Genomic DNA, 17,896 nt, shown 5'->3' with positions numbered 1-17,896 from the left:
GAACTGTGCACCTAAAACCTGTATCATTTTGTTAACCAGTGTCACCTCCAATAAATTCAATAAAAAGGAAATAAAAGAAAAAGAAAAACAAGGACCTACAACCAAGATTACTCTACCCAGTAAGGCTATGATTTAAAATCGAAACAAATAAAGAGCTTCCCAGACCAAAAAAAACTAAAGAAGTTCATCACTACCAAACCAGCATTACAAAAAAGGAAGAATAAAATGGCAATAAATACATATCTATCAACAATTACTTTAAATGCAAATAAATTAAATGCTCTAATCAAATGACATACTGTGACTGAATAGACAACAAAACAAGACCCTTACATATGTTGTCTACAAGAGACTCACTTCAGATCGAAAGACACATACGAATTGAAAGTAAAGGAATGGAAAAAGGTATTTCATAGAAGTGGAAATAAACATAAAAAGCTGGGGTAGAAATACATATACCAAACAAAACAGACTTTAAAACAAAGGCTATAAACAAGAGACGACAAAGGACCCAGCAATTCCACTTCTGGGTATTTATCAGAAAAAACCCTAAACTATAAATCGAAAAGACTCATGCATCCACAATAGCCAACATATGGAAGCAACCCAAGTGTCCATCAATAGATGAATGGACAAAGAAAAAGTGGTGAATATATACAATGAAATATGACTCAGTTATTTAAAAAAAAAACAGAGAGAGAAAGAAAGAAATCTTGCCATCTGCAACAACATGGATGGACCTAGAGGGCATTGTGTTAAGTGAAATAAGTCAGACAGAGAAAGACAATGCTATATGATTTCACTTATATGTGTAATCTAAAAATAATAAACAAACAGACCAGAAACATATTCATAGATTTTGACGGTTGCCAGTGGGAGAGGGGATAGGGGATGGGTGAAAAGGGTTAAAGGATTAAAAAGTACAAATTGGTAGTTATTCAATAGTCATGGAGATGTAAAGTACAGCACAGGGAAGACAGTCAAGTATGTATAGTTTCAGATAGGTACTAAATTTATTGGGGTGACCACTTTGTAAGTTATAGAAATGTCTAATCATTGGGTTGTACACCTGAAACTAATATAATATTGTATGTCAACTGTAATTTAAGAAATAAAAATTAAAATGCTCTCAGTGTCCTCATTTTTAACATAGAAATAATAACAGCAAACTCACTAGGCTGCTGAAAGGCTTAAATGAATAACAGGACCTGAACAAAGTATACTCAAGAGGTATTAACTATCCATTTACATATATATTATATAAAAATATATTTCATACTATATACATTATACCTTAGAAATCTTAGAGAGAATATGTTTTTAAAATTAAATAATTTATACTAAATAAATTTTCCCTGTACTTATTTTATGTCCTACTCTCTAATTCAAATTATAGTTCGTCAGTGGTAAAATGAAAATGTTTATTACTTTTGTAAAGTCAAAGTTAGATGTTCATCTGTATTATGTTATATATCTAACACTAAAAAGGCAATATTTTTATTACCTGAGTCTCCACACCCTGCTCCAGTAGGCGCTTAGCTTGATTTTCCACTTCAAGTCGAGCTCTTGCAATAAAAAGTAGATCATTTTCTATTACTTCAATTCCAGAAAGATCTATTCCTTGAGAAAGATAATCTATTTAAAAAAACACACACACATTTAAATATTTCAATATCAGATACATATCAAGATATCAAAGCACCATGTCTAACTTGTTCTAAATACTATAGATTTCTGTATGCCCACTATTTCATTTCAAATTCTGTATTCTAAAATCTCTGTATTTAAAAAATATGCAAACCTTTTCTACTCAATAAATAACTTTATTATAGAGCAAAATGTTCCAAATAAAATAGAGTGGGTAAAGCAAGAGTAGAAATTATGATTATTATAAAGTCAAAGTAATGTGAACAGATTACACAAAAAAGTAGTGTAAAATTTCTTTTAATACAAATTGATAATCATAGAAATTTCTCATTTTGCAACATAGCTTTAAAAATTATAACAAAAAATTTTAAATAAATGTCCAACATTTGGAGAATGATTAATAAATTATGAAAAAAAAACTTTAGTTACTTATACTGAAAAACTTTCATGATATTACTGAGTGAAAACAATTACACAGAGGAATTAACTCTATATAATTATATAAAGTTTATAAAATTAAAACTTTAGAATTATATATACAGATCAAGAAGTCTGAAAATATATATACCAAAATGTTCATAAAATTGTCTGCATATTTAATGAGTTTGAAAAATTTATTATCATTATTATTATTTTGGCTTAATCTTAGTCATATCTAAGGTAACTAAAATGCTACAAATAAAGGTCAAGGTTTCATTAAGCATCTTAGAAACCATCCTAAAACTCATATTTTCTATTTTATTAAGATAAATTATTTCTAACAAAAAAAATTGATTTGGATAGATAACTTAGTTTTCTAATTACTGAACAGAATATCAAGTGTGTTTTTCACTGCATTATCCTAATTAGAATTTTTAAACTTTAAGTCTTATTAACATATTCCTAACACTTACCACATTATCCTATCTTATTTAAACTGAATCACAACTACTACCTAGGTGAAACTACATTAAAACATCCAGTATAATGCTAACCACTTAGCAGCACTCAAATATCTGTTGATTGAACACTATATAGTTAGTTCTACCCAAAAGGACAAAAGGAAATGATGTAAAGGGCAGTTGAATAGTGGTTATTGCTAACTGTACTTCAAACATGACCATTTTTTAAAAATGTGTATATCTAAAGGGACATTTGCCTTACCACAGTGGAAAGAGTACTGAAAATACCTCTAAATCATTTGGTCTTAGAGCCTACCTCATAATTTATTCACTAGATGATCACAGTTAAGTGATACTGTCTCATTAGGCTTCATTTTTTTAATCTATAAAATGCCAGCAATTTAAAAGTCATGCTCTATGTAGGCACTAAACGGGCTGGTCCCCCACACACATATAGTGGTTAAGAATTGGGAGGGATATCTCAGCTGTGGTGGTTCCCACTGATGAATGAGTGGTCCAAGCCCCACACCAGGTTACCCAGAACCGAGCACCAGTACCAGAAAGAGAAGTCCCCACAACATTGGGCTCAGAAAAATCAGTGGGGCTCTGGCCAGGTGAGATGGAGGGCTGCTGTGCACCCAGACATATTCTTAAAGAACCCAAGTATAGACTCACCCAGTCACAAACATTTGCCCTAAGCTCCAGAGAGGCTACAGCAGCTTGAAAAGTGCTAGGGATATACAGGGAGGAACTGAATTGTCTGTTTTCAAGGCAAGGGCTGAAGGGGCAGGTGCCATTGGTCCTTTATTGAGCCCTCCCCCAACACAGCCTTCAGGCATATGTTGTTGCCATATCTGAGTTCCCCTTAACCTGTCTAACACTTCTCTCCCCACCGTGGTGATTCTTTGAGACTTTGCCCTGCCCAATCCACAAGGCAGGCACAAATCTCCTTTAGAGGCTAAAGCATACAAGCAGCGGGCGAGTCTGGGCCCCTGCTTGGAACTTCCCTAACGTCTCTGATAGGTCCATAAAACCCAAACAAGCAGTGCATGGCTTCAGCATACCCTGTTCCTTTTGCTAAGTGACCCCACCTCTGGCACTAGTCACAGCCGGCCTCAGTTCACAGCACAAACACTCCCAGTATAGGCAACTACAAACTACAGATCACTTCTAGCTCCTACCAGGTGGCCCCAGGTTGACCTTGCCTACACCACAGCATCTGCCAAGAGGCCCCAGAAACAACACACCTAGTGGCAGGCTTCAGACCACGCCAGAGCATCACCAAATTAGCACCACAAACAATACACACACAGAGTGGACTTGGTAGGCACCAGAGCTCTGCTAAAGCAAATCCTGCTCCGTGGGTCAGCTCCCACACAACAGCCAATCTCTATGGCCAGTCAGCCTAAGGGTCAAGTCAACACACCGACAAGACAACAGCAATCAAGGCTCAACTAGAACAGCAAAGTGAGGAGAAAAAACACATCCCAAATGAAGAAACAGGATAAAATTCCAGATAAAGAACTAAATGCAATGGACACAATCTACCAGAGGCAGAGTTCAGAACACTGGTTATTATGATGCTCAATGAACTCAGTAGAAGAATAAATGATCTCAGGAAGAGCTTCAAAAAAGAGATAGGAAATATAAAACAGGAAATAGGAAACATAATAAAAAAGAACCAGTCAGAAATGAAGAATACAATAATTGAAATGAAGAATACATTAGATAGAATGAAGAGCAGATTAGACAAAGAAAAGGATCAAATCACTGATTTAGAAGACAAGGTAGCAGAAAACACTCAATCAGAAAAGCAAAACGAAGAAATAATTTAAAATAACAAGGATAGGAAACAAGATGGCAGCGTAGGAAGCAGCTGTACCCACCGTCTCTCACAACCACATCAAAATTACAACTAAAATATAGAACAACCATCACTCAACCACCTAAAATCTAGCTGAACAGAAGCCCTACAACCAGGAAACTGAAGAAGTGCCAAGACCAGTAGGAGGGGCAGAGACATGGGCGGATTGGGGCTGAATCCTGAAGACACGCCCCGGGGCCCACACCCAGTGCCATGGTTTAAATCCGGGAGGAATATCTCAGCTGTGGAGGTTTCCCGGAGGAGTGAGGGGTCCCAGCCCCACATAAAGCCCCCAGCCCAGGGCTCCAGGACCAGGAAGAGAAATCCCCAAAACTTCAGGGTGTGAAAATCAGTGGGGACTGTCGCTGAGGGACACGAAGGCTGGAGTCCAAGGCAGCTCCTCTTAAAGGGCCCGAGCACAGATTCACTCAGACGAGTTCCCTCTAAGCCCCAGCGCCAGGCAGCAACTTGAAAGGAACCTGGGACACTTGGGGAGGAACTAACCTGCCTGAAATTGGGGCGAGAGGTGGAAGGACAGCTTTCTACCAGGCAGAAGAGATGGCAGAGAACATTGCTCCTTTGGCGAGTCCTCCCCATACACAGCCATCAGGCAGGTGCCATAACTGAATCTCCAGCAACTGACTCACACCTTTGGCCCTGCCCTGATGATTCCTGAAGGCCCCGCCCCTCTCTACTTGCAAGCTCACCCAAGACATTTCCAGTGGCTTTTCTGTGCAAGTGGCCTCTTGAGACTCATGCTTAGGACTTTCCTAAAATCTCTCAAGCAGCAGCATGCATCATACGGCTTGATAAGTGGCCCCAGGGCTGGCACTAGTGGCAGCCTGCATTGGTTCATACCTTGGCCTCTCCTGGACAACACCAAGACCAAAACAAGTAGCAGCCAAATAACGGTTTGCTGAAGAGCTCATGCTGGGTGGCTTTAGGCAAGGCACTGGCAGAGGCTGACTTTGCACCTCCCGGGAGGACCCAGACACAGTGCACCTGGTGGTCAGACTCGACCACACTGGATTACAACCCTACCAAATCCACAAGTGACACACTCGAGGGGCACACTCTGTGAATACCAAAGCTCCACTGAAGTAAATCCTGCTCCATAGGGGTGTCTCCAACACAGCAGCTCTTTGGCTGTAGTTGCAGCTGGTCCTCACAGCTGATTGGCTTGGGGGTCAATTCCTCCTAGTGACACCAATAGCAACCAAGACTCAACTACAACAGGACAGTGCACACAGCCCACACAAGGGAGCACCTAGAAGGCCCAGCTCAGGTGACTGGGGAGGCTGAGCCACTGGACCCTACAGGACACCTACTACACAAAGCCACTCTACAAATTCCAGGAGACATAGCAGCTCTACCTAGTACATAGAAACAAACAACTGGAATCAGCCAAAATATGGAGGCAAAGAAACATGTCACAAAGGAAAGAACAGAAGAAATCTCTAGAAGAGGAACTAAATGAAATAGATCCAAGCAAGCAAATAGATATAGAGTTCAGAATTATGGTTATAAGAATGCTCAACCATATTAGTTATGAGTATTATGAAAACAACTGAGAAAATCGGTAACATAATAAAGTACCAATTAGAAATGAAGGCTACATGAACTGAAAGAAAGAATAATTTACAGGGAATCAACAGTAGAGTAGAGGATGCTGAGAATCAAATCAGCAATTTGGAATATGAGGAAACAAAAAACACCCAACCAGAAGAGCAAAACAAAAAAAGAATCTAGAAATATGAAGATAGTATAAGGAGCCTCTGGGACAACTTCAAGAGGCCCAACATTCGTATTTATTGGGCTGCCAGAAGGAGAAGAACGAGAGCAAGAAATTGAAAACCTATTTGAAAAATAATTACAGAAAACTTCCCCTACTTGGGGAAAGAAATAGATTTATAAGTCCAGGAAGCACAGAGAGTCCCAAACAAAAGGAACCCAAAGAGGCCCACAGCAAGACACATCATAATTAAAATGCCAAAGGTTAAAGACAAAGAGAGAGTCTTAAAAGCAGCAAAAGAAAAGCAATTGGTTACCTACAAGGGAGCACCCATATGACTGTCAGCTGATTTCTCAACAGAAACTTTGCAGGCCAGAAGGGAGTGGCAAGAAGTATTCGAAGTGATGAAAAACATGAAACTACAACCAAGATTGCTCTACTCAGCAAAGCTAACATTTAGAAATGAAGGTCAGATACAGAGCTTCACAGATAAGAAAAAGCTAAAGGTATTCATCACCACCAGACCAGCACTACAGGAAATGTTGAAGGGTCTTCTTTAAGAAGAAGCTAATGAACAAAACAATCTGAGGAACTAAACAGATCCAGAGACAATGACACAGGCAACAGACGATCATATTTCAGAGGAAAGTGGGAAGGGGAGTGGAGGGTGGGAGGAGTTTAACCAAAGAAGTTATATGCATATATGCATAACCCATGGACACAGTCAATAACAGGGTGAAGGCGGGGTGGGGTGGGAGCGAGGTGGATGCAGTCAATTGGGGGGGAAAATGGGACACATGTAATACTTTCAACAATAAAGATAAATTAAAAATTAAAAAATAAATAACAAGGATAGTTAAAGGACCTCTGGGACAACATCTTCACATCATGGGGGTACCAGAGGAAGAAGAAAGGGAGAAATTGAGAACCTATTTAAAGTAATAATGGTTGAAAACTTTGCTAACGTTGTAAAGGAAATTAGACATACAAATCCACGAATTACAGAGAGTCCCAAACAAGATGAACCCAAAGAGGCGCACACGAAGACAGATCATAATTAAAATGCCTAACGTTAATGACAAAGAGAGAATCGTAAAAGCAGCAAGAGAAAAGCAGTTAGTCACATACAATGGACCTTCCACAGACTATCAGGTGATTTCTCAAGTGAAACTTTGCAGGCCAGAAGAGACTGGCAAGAAATATTCAAAGTGATGAAAACCGAGGACCTATAACCAAGATTACTCTACTCACCAAGACTATCATTTAGAATTAAAGGAGAGATAAAGAATTTACCAGACAAGAAAAAGCTGAAGTTCTTCAGCACCAAACCAGTATTACAAGAAAAGTTAAAGGGTCTTCTTTAAGAAGAAGAAAAAAAATACAAATGAGAAAATATCACAAAGAAAAAAAATGTCACTGCAAAGGCAAACACATAACAAAAGCTGTGGATCAACCAACACTAAAGCTAGTAGAAAGGTTAAAGGACAAAAGTGGATGATCATGTGTAGTTACAATAATAAATTAAGGGACGCACACAAACACACACACACAAAAGAAGTAAAAGATAATGACAAAAACATAAACTTGGGAGGGGGTAAGTAAAATCCACAGTGATTACAGGATCTGCTCAAACTTAAGAGACCATCAATTTAAAATAGACTATTACATATGTAAGTAGGTATGCATGAAGTACATGATAACCACAAACAAAAAAATCTACAAGAGATATACAAGAAATAAAGAGAAAGGAATCCAAACACAACACTACAGAAAGCCTTCAACATACAAGAGAAGAGAGCAAAAGAGTAAGAAAGGAGCAGAGAATCACTACAAAAACAACCAGAAAATAATAAAATGGCAATAACTACATACCTATCAATAATTACTTTGTGTGTGTGTGTGCGTGTGTGTGTGTATGGATTAAAAACACCAATCAAAAGACGACTGGATAAAGATATGGTAAATATATACAATGGAATTCTACTCGGACATAAGAAAGAACGGAATCTTAACATTTGCAACAATATGGATGGGCCGAGAGGGTATATGCTAAGTGATGTTAAGTCAGACAGAAAAAGAGAAATACCATATGGTTTTCACTTATATGTGGAATCTAAAAAACAAAATAAATGAATAAATAAAACAGAAACACATTCATAGATTCAGAGAGCAAACTGATGGTTGCCAGAGGGAAGGAGAGTTGAGGGGATGTGTTAAAAAATCGAAAGGATTCAAAAAATACAAATTGGTAGTTAAAAATAGTCAGGAGCATAAAAAGTACCCCTTAAGCAATATAGTCAATAATATTGTAATAACTATATATGGTCGGGTGGGTACAAGACTTACCAGGAGAACACTTTGTAAGTTATATAAATATCTAGCCACTATGCTGTATACCTGATACTAATATAATATTGAACGTCAACTGTAATTGAAGAATAAAAATTAAAAAAAAATTTTTAATATAATTCATGCCTTATATAACTCTTAGACTATCATCAGATTCAAAATAAATTAATGAATGGCAAAGTATTTTATATACTAATCTACTAAGTAAACGCAGGGTGGATTATAATCCACAGGAAATTTTAAAAATCTGATATTTAAAATATTATTTTTCAGAGAATTTTGAGAAAACTATATTTGACCACAGTTGTGGTAACGATCAGTGAGGAAATGCTATGTTCAACTTGGAAACACTGACTAGACCATATAGAACCGAAGTAAACAGACCACAGAAAACAATATTTTTCTTTCAAGATGGTTATTAACGTTTTTCTTTTCTATTTCTGTTTCCTATGGAAGGAAAATATCACAATCAGTTAAAAAAGAAAAAGAAAAGCATCATGAGTAAGAGATAGTGCTGGGTTCTAACTTTACCTCTGCCATATTTCTGAATATAAGTCTTGCAATCTTTGGTACCAGTTACTTTCTTTGAAAATTAAAAAGCTAGACCATATAAACCCTAAGATTTCTTCCAGTTATAAATGTCTAGAGATAATGCCAAAAATTGCTTTATTCTTATGAATGCTCACCTATTACTCTGAAGACAGTTTAAATCATTCATTCAACCCATTTATTGAGTATTAATCATTTATACGTCACAAAAACACAGAAATGAATAGGACATAAATTCTGATCCTAAGTAGAAAATCTAAAACAGGAAGCAAAAGCACAAAGTTAACTTTGAAAGATACATTGAAAAATACAGATAAAATGTATATTATTCCAGGTGCTATGGGAACAGAGCGAAAAAGTAAATACTAAATTTAATGTCCTCACTGGTTCTACAATTCAGTAGGGGAGAAATATAAATGATTAATCCCAATATTTTTTAAAGGTAAACAATGGCCCATATCACATTATTTAACCACTTCCCTTTCCCACCTCCTCACCCCCTGCTTATCAACACTATATTTTCAGTCATTCACTTTAAGAAATAACCTAAAGACAAGCTAGATTTAGAGTACAAAGGGTTCTGGAAGGGAGTCATATTATTTTCCTTACTAATTATTCCATAAACCTGCTTTTCAATAAAACAGATAAATGTAAAAATGGGGAGGAAAGCAACAGAAAAAAAATGTAACAATGTCCCCTCACCCCCCAACCTCCAAAGGGAATGGAAGAATAATACTAAAATGTCCTCTCCTGTTTATCGGTACATAAGTTTTGTAACATCTGCTGTTGCTCTTTGTGATACACACCTAGAGACTGGAGACAAGAACTGCAGATTATAACGGTTTTGGTGATCCCAATGGCAATAACTGACCTGGCATGTGGAAGACATTAAATTAGGCACAAAATATGTGTTTTTTATTTTAGTGTATGGATCTATTATTTATAGTATTCTAAACAACCTCACTAGAAATATTAACAAATTACGAACAAATTCACCTGGCTATTAACCAGCAAAGCAGAATTTAGATCCAGGGCTGTCTATCTTCAATCTTTTCAGTGGATCATCCCAAATCAATCCCACAAGCCTCAGAAAGAAAAAAGCTTTATATTCAAAGAACTTGTTTTAGAAAAATACATACAGCAAGAGGTTACTGATATTAAGTTTAATGCATGTAATTATTTAGGGACACATACAAACATTAACAACATTTAGAAAAGTTAGTAGAGATAAGTGATACAATATACTTATATCTAATTCTTAAACTGCTGGGTAGTATTTATATCTTACTCAAGTTAAAAGTTCATTTTTGCATTTTCCTATTTTTCGATTAAATATTAAAAATGTAAGCGTCAATGGCACACATTATAGTATTATAAATAAGAATATTGTGACAGTTAAAACTATTTTATATGTTCAAAAAGAGAAAAGACTGAACATGTTAGTAAAAACATGGATATTAGTAAGACACAAATTGATCTTATAGAGATAAAAAGTAGAAAGTTTGATGAAATTAATAGCAAATGAGACAATAGGAAAAACTGAATGTACTGTCTCATGAAGAAGAGTTTAATCCCAGGATTATTAACTGGTAACTGGATAAAGGCTTTCTCTTCCTTTAAAAAATATGCTCATTAAGAAATTTTGGGCAATTAGAAAAATATTTTAAAAGGGGAAAAATTATATAACCACAGGACGTAGAGGCCACAACCGTCAAGTGGATCATTGGAATACATATGAGTTTGTCTGAAAAATTTATGAATCTTCAAATTCTCAAGTAGCACCAAAATAGCATATATCCTCCTCCTGGATGTTTATGTGAGAAAGAGCAGAAAAAGAAAAAACTGACATACAGAGACTGGGTAGCTGGCTAAAGACACTTAAAAATGAAAGTGATTCCCTCCTACATACCAACTCTGCAAAGAGCACAAATCAGATACATGCCTCAAGAAAAACTTCAACCAACCTTGAGATGCTTCTAAAATACTTAAAATTTTGGTTGTGCTTAAAAGTAAAGGTCTACTATATTCCTTTAAAATCTTAACCTTTTTAATCTAGTGATGATTGCTTTGTTCTTGTTTTTATTTATAATTTACTTACTTACATTGTCTTCTTTATTAATCTAATAAGCATTCAACCATCCTATTACAGTCCTTTTAAATATTTTTGACAGCTACCCAATATTTCATCAAATAAATAAACCAAAAATTATTTAACCACCTGCCTAAGATGGAAGTTATCATAAATAACTACTTTATCTTTACATTTAAATATTTTAACTATCTAGAATTATTTCCTTGGGAAATAGTAAAAGACAGAATTCTTGGGTGAAAGTAACACTTTTAAATTTATTGATACAAATTATCGAATTACTTTTCAAATTGGCTTTACTGCTTTGTACATTTTTAAAAATAATCTATGGGAGTTACTTAACCATATGCTTCTAGAAGAAATATGTTCTTAATGATGATCTGATATGAATTTTTATTTATTTTTTATTTTTTAAAATATATCTTTATTGATTTCAGAGAGAGGAAAGGAGAGGGAGAGAGAAAGATAGAAACATCAATGACAAGAGAGTCACTGATCGAGCCCGCAACCCGGGCATGTGCCCTAACCGGGAATCAAACCCCAATCACCTGGATCCTAGGTCGACACTCAACCACTGAGCCATGCCCGGCCGGGCTGATATGAATTTTTAAATGATGAGGCTGAATAACTATTTTTTACTACTGTATTTCCTTGAGAATCTAAATAATTTTTATTCCCTCATCTTTTTCTGACATCATTTTGTATTAATAATATAATAATTTCATTGTTTGCCTATCATATTTGCTATGAATATTTTCCTAGTCTGTTCATTTTAAAATATATTTTTATTGATTTCAGAGAGAGGAAGCAAGAAGGAGACAGAGATACAAACATCAATTATGAGAGAGAGTCACTGATGTGCTGCCTTCTGCACATGCCCTACAAGGGATTGAGCCAGTAACCCGGCGTGTGCCCTGACTGGGAATCAAACTGAGAACTCCTGGTACATGGGTTGATGCTCAACAGCTAAGCCATGCCAGCCAGGCAGACTGTTCATTTAAAAATTTTTAGTTACTTATTTAAATATTGCTTCTTGAGGCCATTTTTACAATACAATAGTACAATTATATTATCCAAAAAGCTCCATAATGGATTCTTCTACACAGCCTTAATTATTTGGAAACTTCAGACTAAAACCTATCTTTTACAAAGTAAATGTCAAAATGAAAGGTTGTGACTTATAAAGGGTTATTTGGCAGACTAATGAATTACAATCTGGAAAGAAAAGCTGTCCTTTTAAAATCCATTTGACAAAAACTTAATCTTTAAATAAAAATAAATCATATTATAAGATGGGAGCTTCATACCAACTACATTTTAACTTGCTCTAAAACATCAATCTTCTGTGCTACATCATATATTGTATAAAGAACACAGTCAACAGAGAATAATAAACTAAATTACAAATTTAAATTAAGATAAAACAACCATAAAACACCACCAAACAGCATGGATGTTGCAGGATTATAAAACTGACAGATTTAATTTATCCAATCAACAATGAAATCTGAGCCTCCACTTACTGAAGGTAGAATAATAATAATAATAATGTCCCAGAATCCTTATTTGCTATTTGTAACAAATGGCTAAGTTCCAGACAACCCAGTACAGTTTTTAAAATTGCTTGAAACACACACATTCTCTCTATCTCCTCTAGAACAGATAAAGTTAGAGAAAAACTAAAGGTCGAAAACTAACAAAACTCCAGCAAAGACAACTATGTACACATTTGGATTTCATTTCCTTATTTTAAAAAGCTGTGAAAAGTGTTTTCTTTTTATATTTGACATATGTTGATCATATTTGAGTAGGTATCTTAAATCTGGTGACAGAAGTTTGTAAGAAAAAATATTTTATAGAAAACTGTACAGTTGTTGAGTAATTTCAATAATGTAAAATACGAATGAAAACAGTAATATTATAGAGCAAAATTTGAGAAAAGTAATGTGGTATTTGCACAAACATAGAAGATCGAGAAGAAAATAACAAGGTTAAAAGGTATACAATTAAATATATGATAACCAAAACATAGCTAAACAAATAGAAAAAATTATTAGTAAAAGCTTCTCACAAAATATAAAACCAATCATAGAAAACAATTTTAAAATTCATATTCCAACTATGGGGGGGGGGATTTCTTACTTAAATGAATTACAAGAGCAATTTTACAACTATTAATATATGCATTTACAAAATTTTTTAATGAAAAAATAAAATATTATGAGAGAATGGAGAAAATTATTGAATTAAACACATAAAGGTATTACTATTAAGACTAAAGCATTTATAAGATTTTGCTGATAGTTCAAAAATATTTCTTTCGTTAAAAAACCCTAGTCTTGAGGAGGGAAGATGGTGGCACTCTGACAAGAAGCACAGCGCTCTCACTCCCATCCACGGACTCAACTTACTACTAAAATACTGCGTAACCAGCTTGGAAAAACAAGAGACATATACCTGAGTGGACATATTTCAAGAAGGAGCACTGAAGAAACATAGAGTCTGAAGCTATACAACAGCTCACACGATGTGGTTGGGACTAAGACACACAGTTAGCAAACCTGAGAGGACAGTCCTCCCAAGAATGGATCAACAACAATCTAGACCCAATCACAACAAAAGAGATCAGAGAATCCACAAAAGGGTCACCCACAAAAGGGACATGCCTAGAGCAAAGAGCACAGAAATATAAGAAAAACACACCTCTGAGCTCCAAAGGACATATACTACAAAATTCCACCTCATAAGACTGGGAGACTGCAAATATATCTAATATACAGATACAAACACTAAGAGTCACTAAAATGGGGGGACAAAGAAACAACCCCAAACTAAAGAAAAGGAAAAATCACCAGAAAAAAAGACCTTGATAGAATGGAGTTAAGCACGTTATCAGAAATAGAGTTCAGAGTAATGGTTATAAAGAGAGGTTCAAGGAAGTTAATGAGAACAAGACACTTAATGGTAAGGTTGAGGACCTTAGTGAAAACATGAAAAAAGAGATAAATACCATAAATAAGAACCAGGCAGAACTGGAGAATACACAATCTGATATTAAGAATACACTGGAAGGAATTAAAAGCAGGTTCAATGAGGCAGAGGACAGAATAAGTGACTTAGAAAGTAAGGAAGAAAAAACACTCAGAGTAGCAAAAAAGAAAAAAACACTTAAAAAGCATGAAGACAGTCTAAGGGAGCTTTGGGACAACATGATGCAAAATGGCATTCGCATCATAGGGGTAAAAGAGGGGGAGGAAATTTAGCAAGGGATAGAGAACTTGGTGGAGGAAATAATGATAGAAAACTTCCCTATGCTGGTGAGGCAGAAAGCCACAGAGTTCAGGAAGCACAGATGGTTCCACATAAGAGGACACCAGAGACCCACTCTAAGACACATCATAATTAAAATGGCAAATGTTAAGGACAAACAGAATATTAACGGCTGCAAGAGACAGACAAGCAGTGACCTACAAGGGAACCCCCATAAAGCTGACAGGAGATTTCTCAACAGAAAAACTTCAGGCCAGAAGGTAGTGGCATAAAGTTCTCAAAGTAATGAAAAGGAAGAATTTGCAACCAAGACTGCTTTATCCAGCAGGGCTATTATTTAAAATTGAAAGTGAAATAAAAATTTCCCAGACAAAAGAAGGCTAAAGAAGTTCAGTACCACCAAACCAGCACTGCAAGAAACGCTAAAAGCACTGCTTTAAGCAGCAGCAGAAATATCGAGAAAAAGGTACATCAGCATAAAGGAGGAAAATGGCATTAAATAAGTATCTATTAATAGAAACCTTAAATGTAAACAAGATAAGCATTCCAATCAAAAGACATAGGGTAGCTGAATGGGAAAGAAAACAGGACCCATATATATGCTGCCTACAAATCTTTTGCCACCTGAGAGCAAAAGATTTACACAGGATGAAAATGAAGGGATGGAAAAAATATTCCATGCAAATGGAAATGAAAAAAAAAAAAAAAAAAGCTGGAGTAGCAATACTTATTTCTGACAAAATACACTTCAAAATAAAGACTATAACAAGACAAAGATGGTCACTACATAATACTAAATGGGGATCGATCCAACAGGAGGAAATAACCCTTATAAATGTATATGCACCCAATATAGGAGCACCTATATAAAGACCATAACAAGAGATAGAGAAGGTTATTGCATAATACTAAAGGGATCAATCCAACAGGAGGAAATAACCCTTATAAATATATATGCACCCAATATAGGAGAACCTAAATATATAAAAAATTTCTTGGTGGAATTTAAGGGGGAGAGCAACAGCAACATAATCATAGTGGGGGACTTTAAGACCCCACTGTCATCACTGGACAGATCATCAAGAAAAAAAATCAAGGAAACAGAGATCTTAAATGACACACTAGATCTAATGGATTTAATTGATATTTACAGAACATTTCATCCCAAAGCAGCAGAATACACATTCTTCTCAAGTGCACAGGGAACATTCTCAAAAATACACCACATGATAGGAAACAAGGCAAGTCCCTGCAAATTCAAGAAGATTGAAATCATATCAAGCATCTTCTCAGATCACAATAGCATGAAACCAGAAATCAACCAGTATTAAAAAACCTCAGAAACATTCAAACACATGGAGGCTAAATAGCGCATTATTAAACAATGAATGGGTTACCAATGAGATCAAGGAAGAAATCAAACACATCCTAGAAAAAAAGAAAATGAACAGACAATGACCCCAAATCTATGGAAAACAGTGAAAGCAGGCCTGAGAGGAAAGTTCATAGCAGTACAAGCATGCCTCAAGAAATAAGAGAAAGCTCTACTAAACCATCTAACGCAACAATTAAAAGAATTAGAAAGACAACAGCAACAAAAGCACCAAAGAAAAAGAAAGAAGAAAATAATAAAGATCAGAGCAGAAATTAATGGCACAGAGACTAAAAAAATAATACAAAAACAAATCAATGAAACCAAGAGCTGGTTCTTTGAACAGATAAATAAGATTGATGAACCTTTAGCCAGACTCACCAAGAAACAAACAGAGAGGATCCAAATAAATAAAATCAGAAATGAAAGAGGCAATATGACAACTGACCCAACAGAAATACAAGGGATTGTAAAAAAATACTATGAGCAACTCTATGCCAACACACTGGACAACATGGGTGAAATTCCTAGAAGCATATAATCCTAGAAGCACATAATCTTCCAAAGCTGAAGAGGCAGAAAACCTGAATAGGCTAATAACAACTAATAAAATTGAAGCAGTAATCAAAAAACTCTTAGCAAACTAAAGTCCGGGACCAGATGAATTTACAGGAGAGTTTTACCAAACATTTCAAGAACAATTAACACCTATTCACCTCAGACTATTCCAGAAAATTCAAGACAAGGGAAAACTCACAAGCTCCTTTTATGAGGCCAGCATTATCTAATTCCAAAACCAGATAAAGACACTACAAAGAAAGGAATTACAGGCCAATATCACTGATGAACATGGATGCTAAAATCCTCAACAAAATAGTAGCAAATTGTATCCAGCAATATATGATAAAGATCATACACCATGACCAAGTGGGATTTATTCCAGATATGCAAGGCTGGTACACTATTCACAAATCAACAAATGTAATATGTCACATAAACAAATTGAAGACAAAAATCACATGATCATATCAAAAGACGCAGAAAAAGAATTCAACTAAATTCAATACCCATTTTTGATAAAAACTCTCAACAAAGCGGAAATAGAAGGATCATTCCTCAACATAAGAAAGGCCATATATGACAAACCTACAGCCAACATCATACTCAACGGGCAAAAATGAAAACCAGTTCCCCTAAGAACAGGAACAAGACAGAGGTGACCACTTTCACCATTCTTATTCAACATAGTACTGGAAGTCCTTGCCACAGCTGTCAGACAGGAAGAAAACATAAAAGGTATCCAAATTGGAAAGGAGGATGTAAAACTGTCATTATTTGCAGATGACATGATAGTGTATATAGAAAACCCTAAAGACTCCATGAAAGTACTACTAGATTTGATAAATGAATTCAGCAAGGTAGTTGGATACAAAATTAATATCTGGAAATTTATGGCACTCTTATACACCAATAATCAACTCAGAAAAAGAAACTCAAAAAACAATACCATTTACCATTGCAACTAAAAAAATAAGATTCCTAGGAATAAACTTAATCAAGGGTGTAAAAGACCTGTACTCAGAAAACTACAGGATACTGAAAAAAGAAATAGAAGAAGATATAAACAAATGGAAGAATATACCTTGTTCATGGATTGGAAGAATTAATATCATTAAAATGTCCATACTACCCAAAGCAATCTATAGATTCAATGCAATTCCTATTAAAATACCAACAGGATATTCACAGAGGTAGAACAAATATTCCAAAAGTTTATATGGAACTAAAAAAGACCCCAAAGGACCTGGACAGACACTTTTCCAAAGAGGACATACAGGTAGCCAAGAGACATAAGAAAAAAAGCTCAAGGCTGCTAATCATCAAAGAAATGCAAATTAAAATCACAAGGAGGTATCACTTCACACCTGTCAGAATGGCTACCATCAACAAATCAACAAATGGCAAGTGCTCAGGAGGATATGGAGAAAGGGGAACCCTGGTACATTGCTGGCGGGAATGCAGACTGGTGCAGACACTATGGAAAACAGTATGGAGGTTCCTCAAAAAACTAAAAATGGAACTGTCTTTTGACCCAGTGATCCCACTTCTAGGAATATATCCTAAGAATCCTGAAGTACTAATC

General features: G+C 35.5%; 1 protein-coding gene across 2 annotated transcripts in view; it reads right to left on the bottom strand.

Moving 5' to 3' along the window:
- The window catches only part of COG5 (component of oligomeric golgi complex 5), a 324,571-nt gene that overhangs the window by 171,488 nt on the left and 135,187 nt on the right, over positions 1 to 17,896 (bottom strand). For both annotated transcript variants that reach the window (XM_081146842.1, XM_081146843.1), the window contains exon 7: positions 1,505 to 1,635. In XM_081146842.1, coding sequence (XP_081002968.1) covers positions 1,505 to 1,635 — 131 coding nt within the window. The remainder of the gene's footprint in view (positions 1 to 1,504; positions 1,636 to 17,896) is intronic.

Source organism: Miniopterus schreibersii (genome assembly GCF_964146895.1).
Source record: "Miniopterus schreibersii genome assembly, chromosome: 9".
Lineage (NCBI taxonomy): Eukaryota > Metazoa > Chordata > Mammalia > Chiroptera > Miniopteridae > Miniopterus > Miniopterus schreibersii.
The sequence above is the reverse complement of the archived record's forward strand: the minus strand, read 5'-3'. Positions and strand labels throughout refer to the sequence as shown.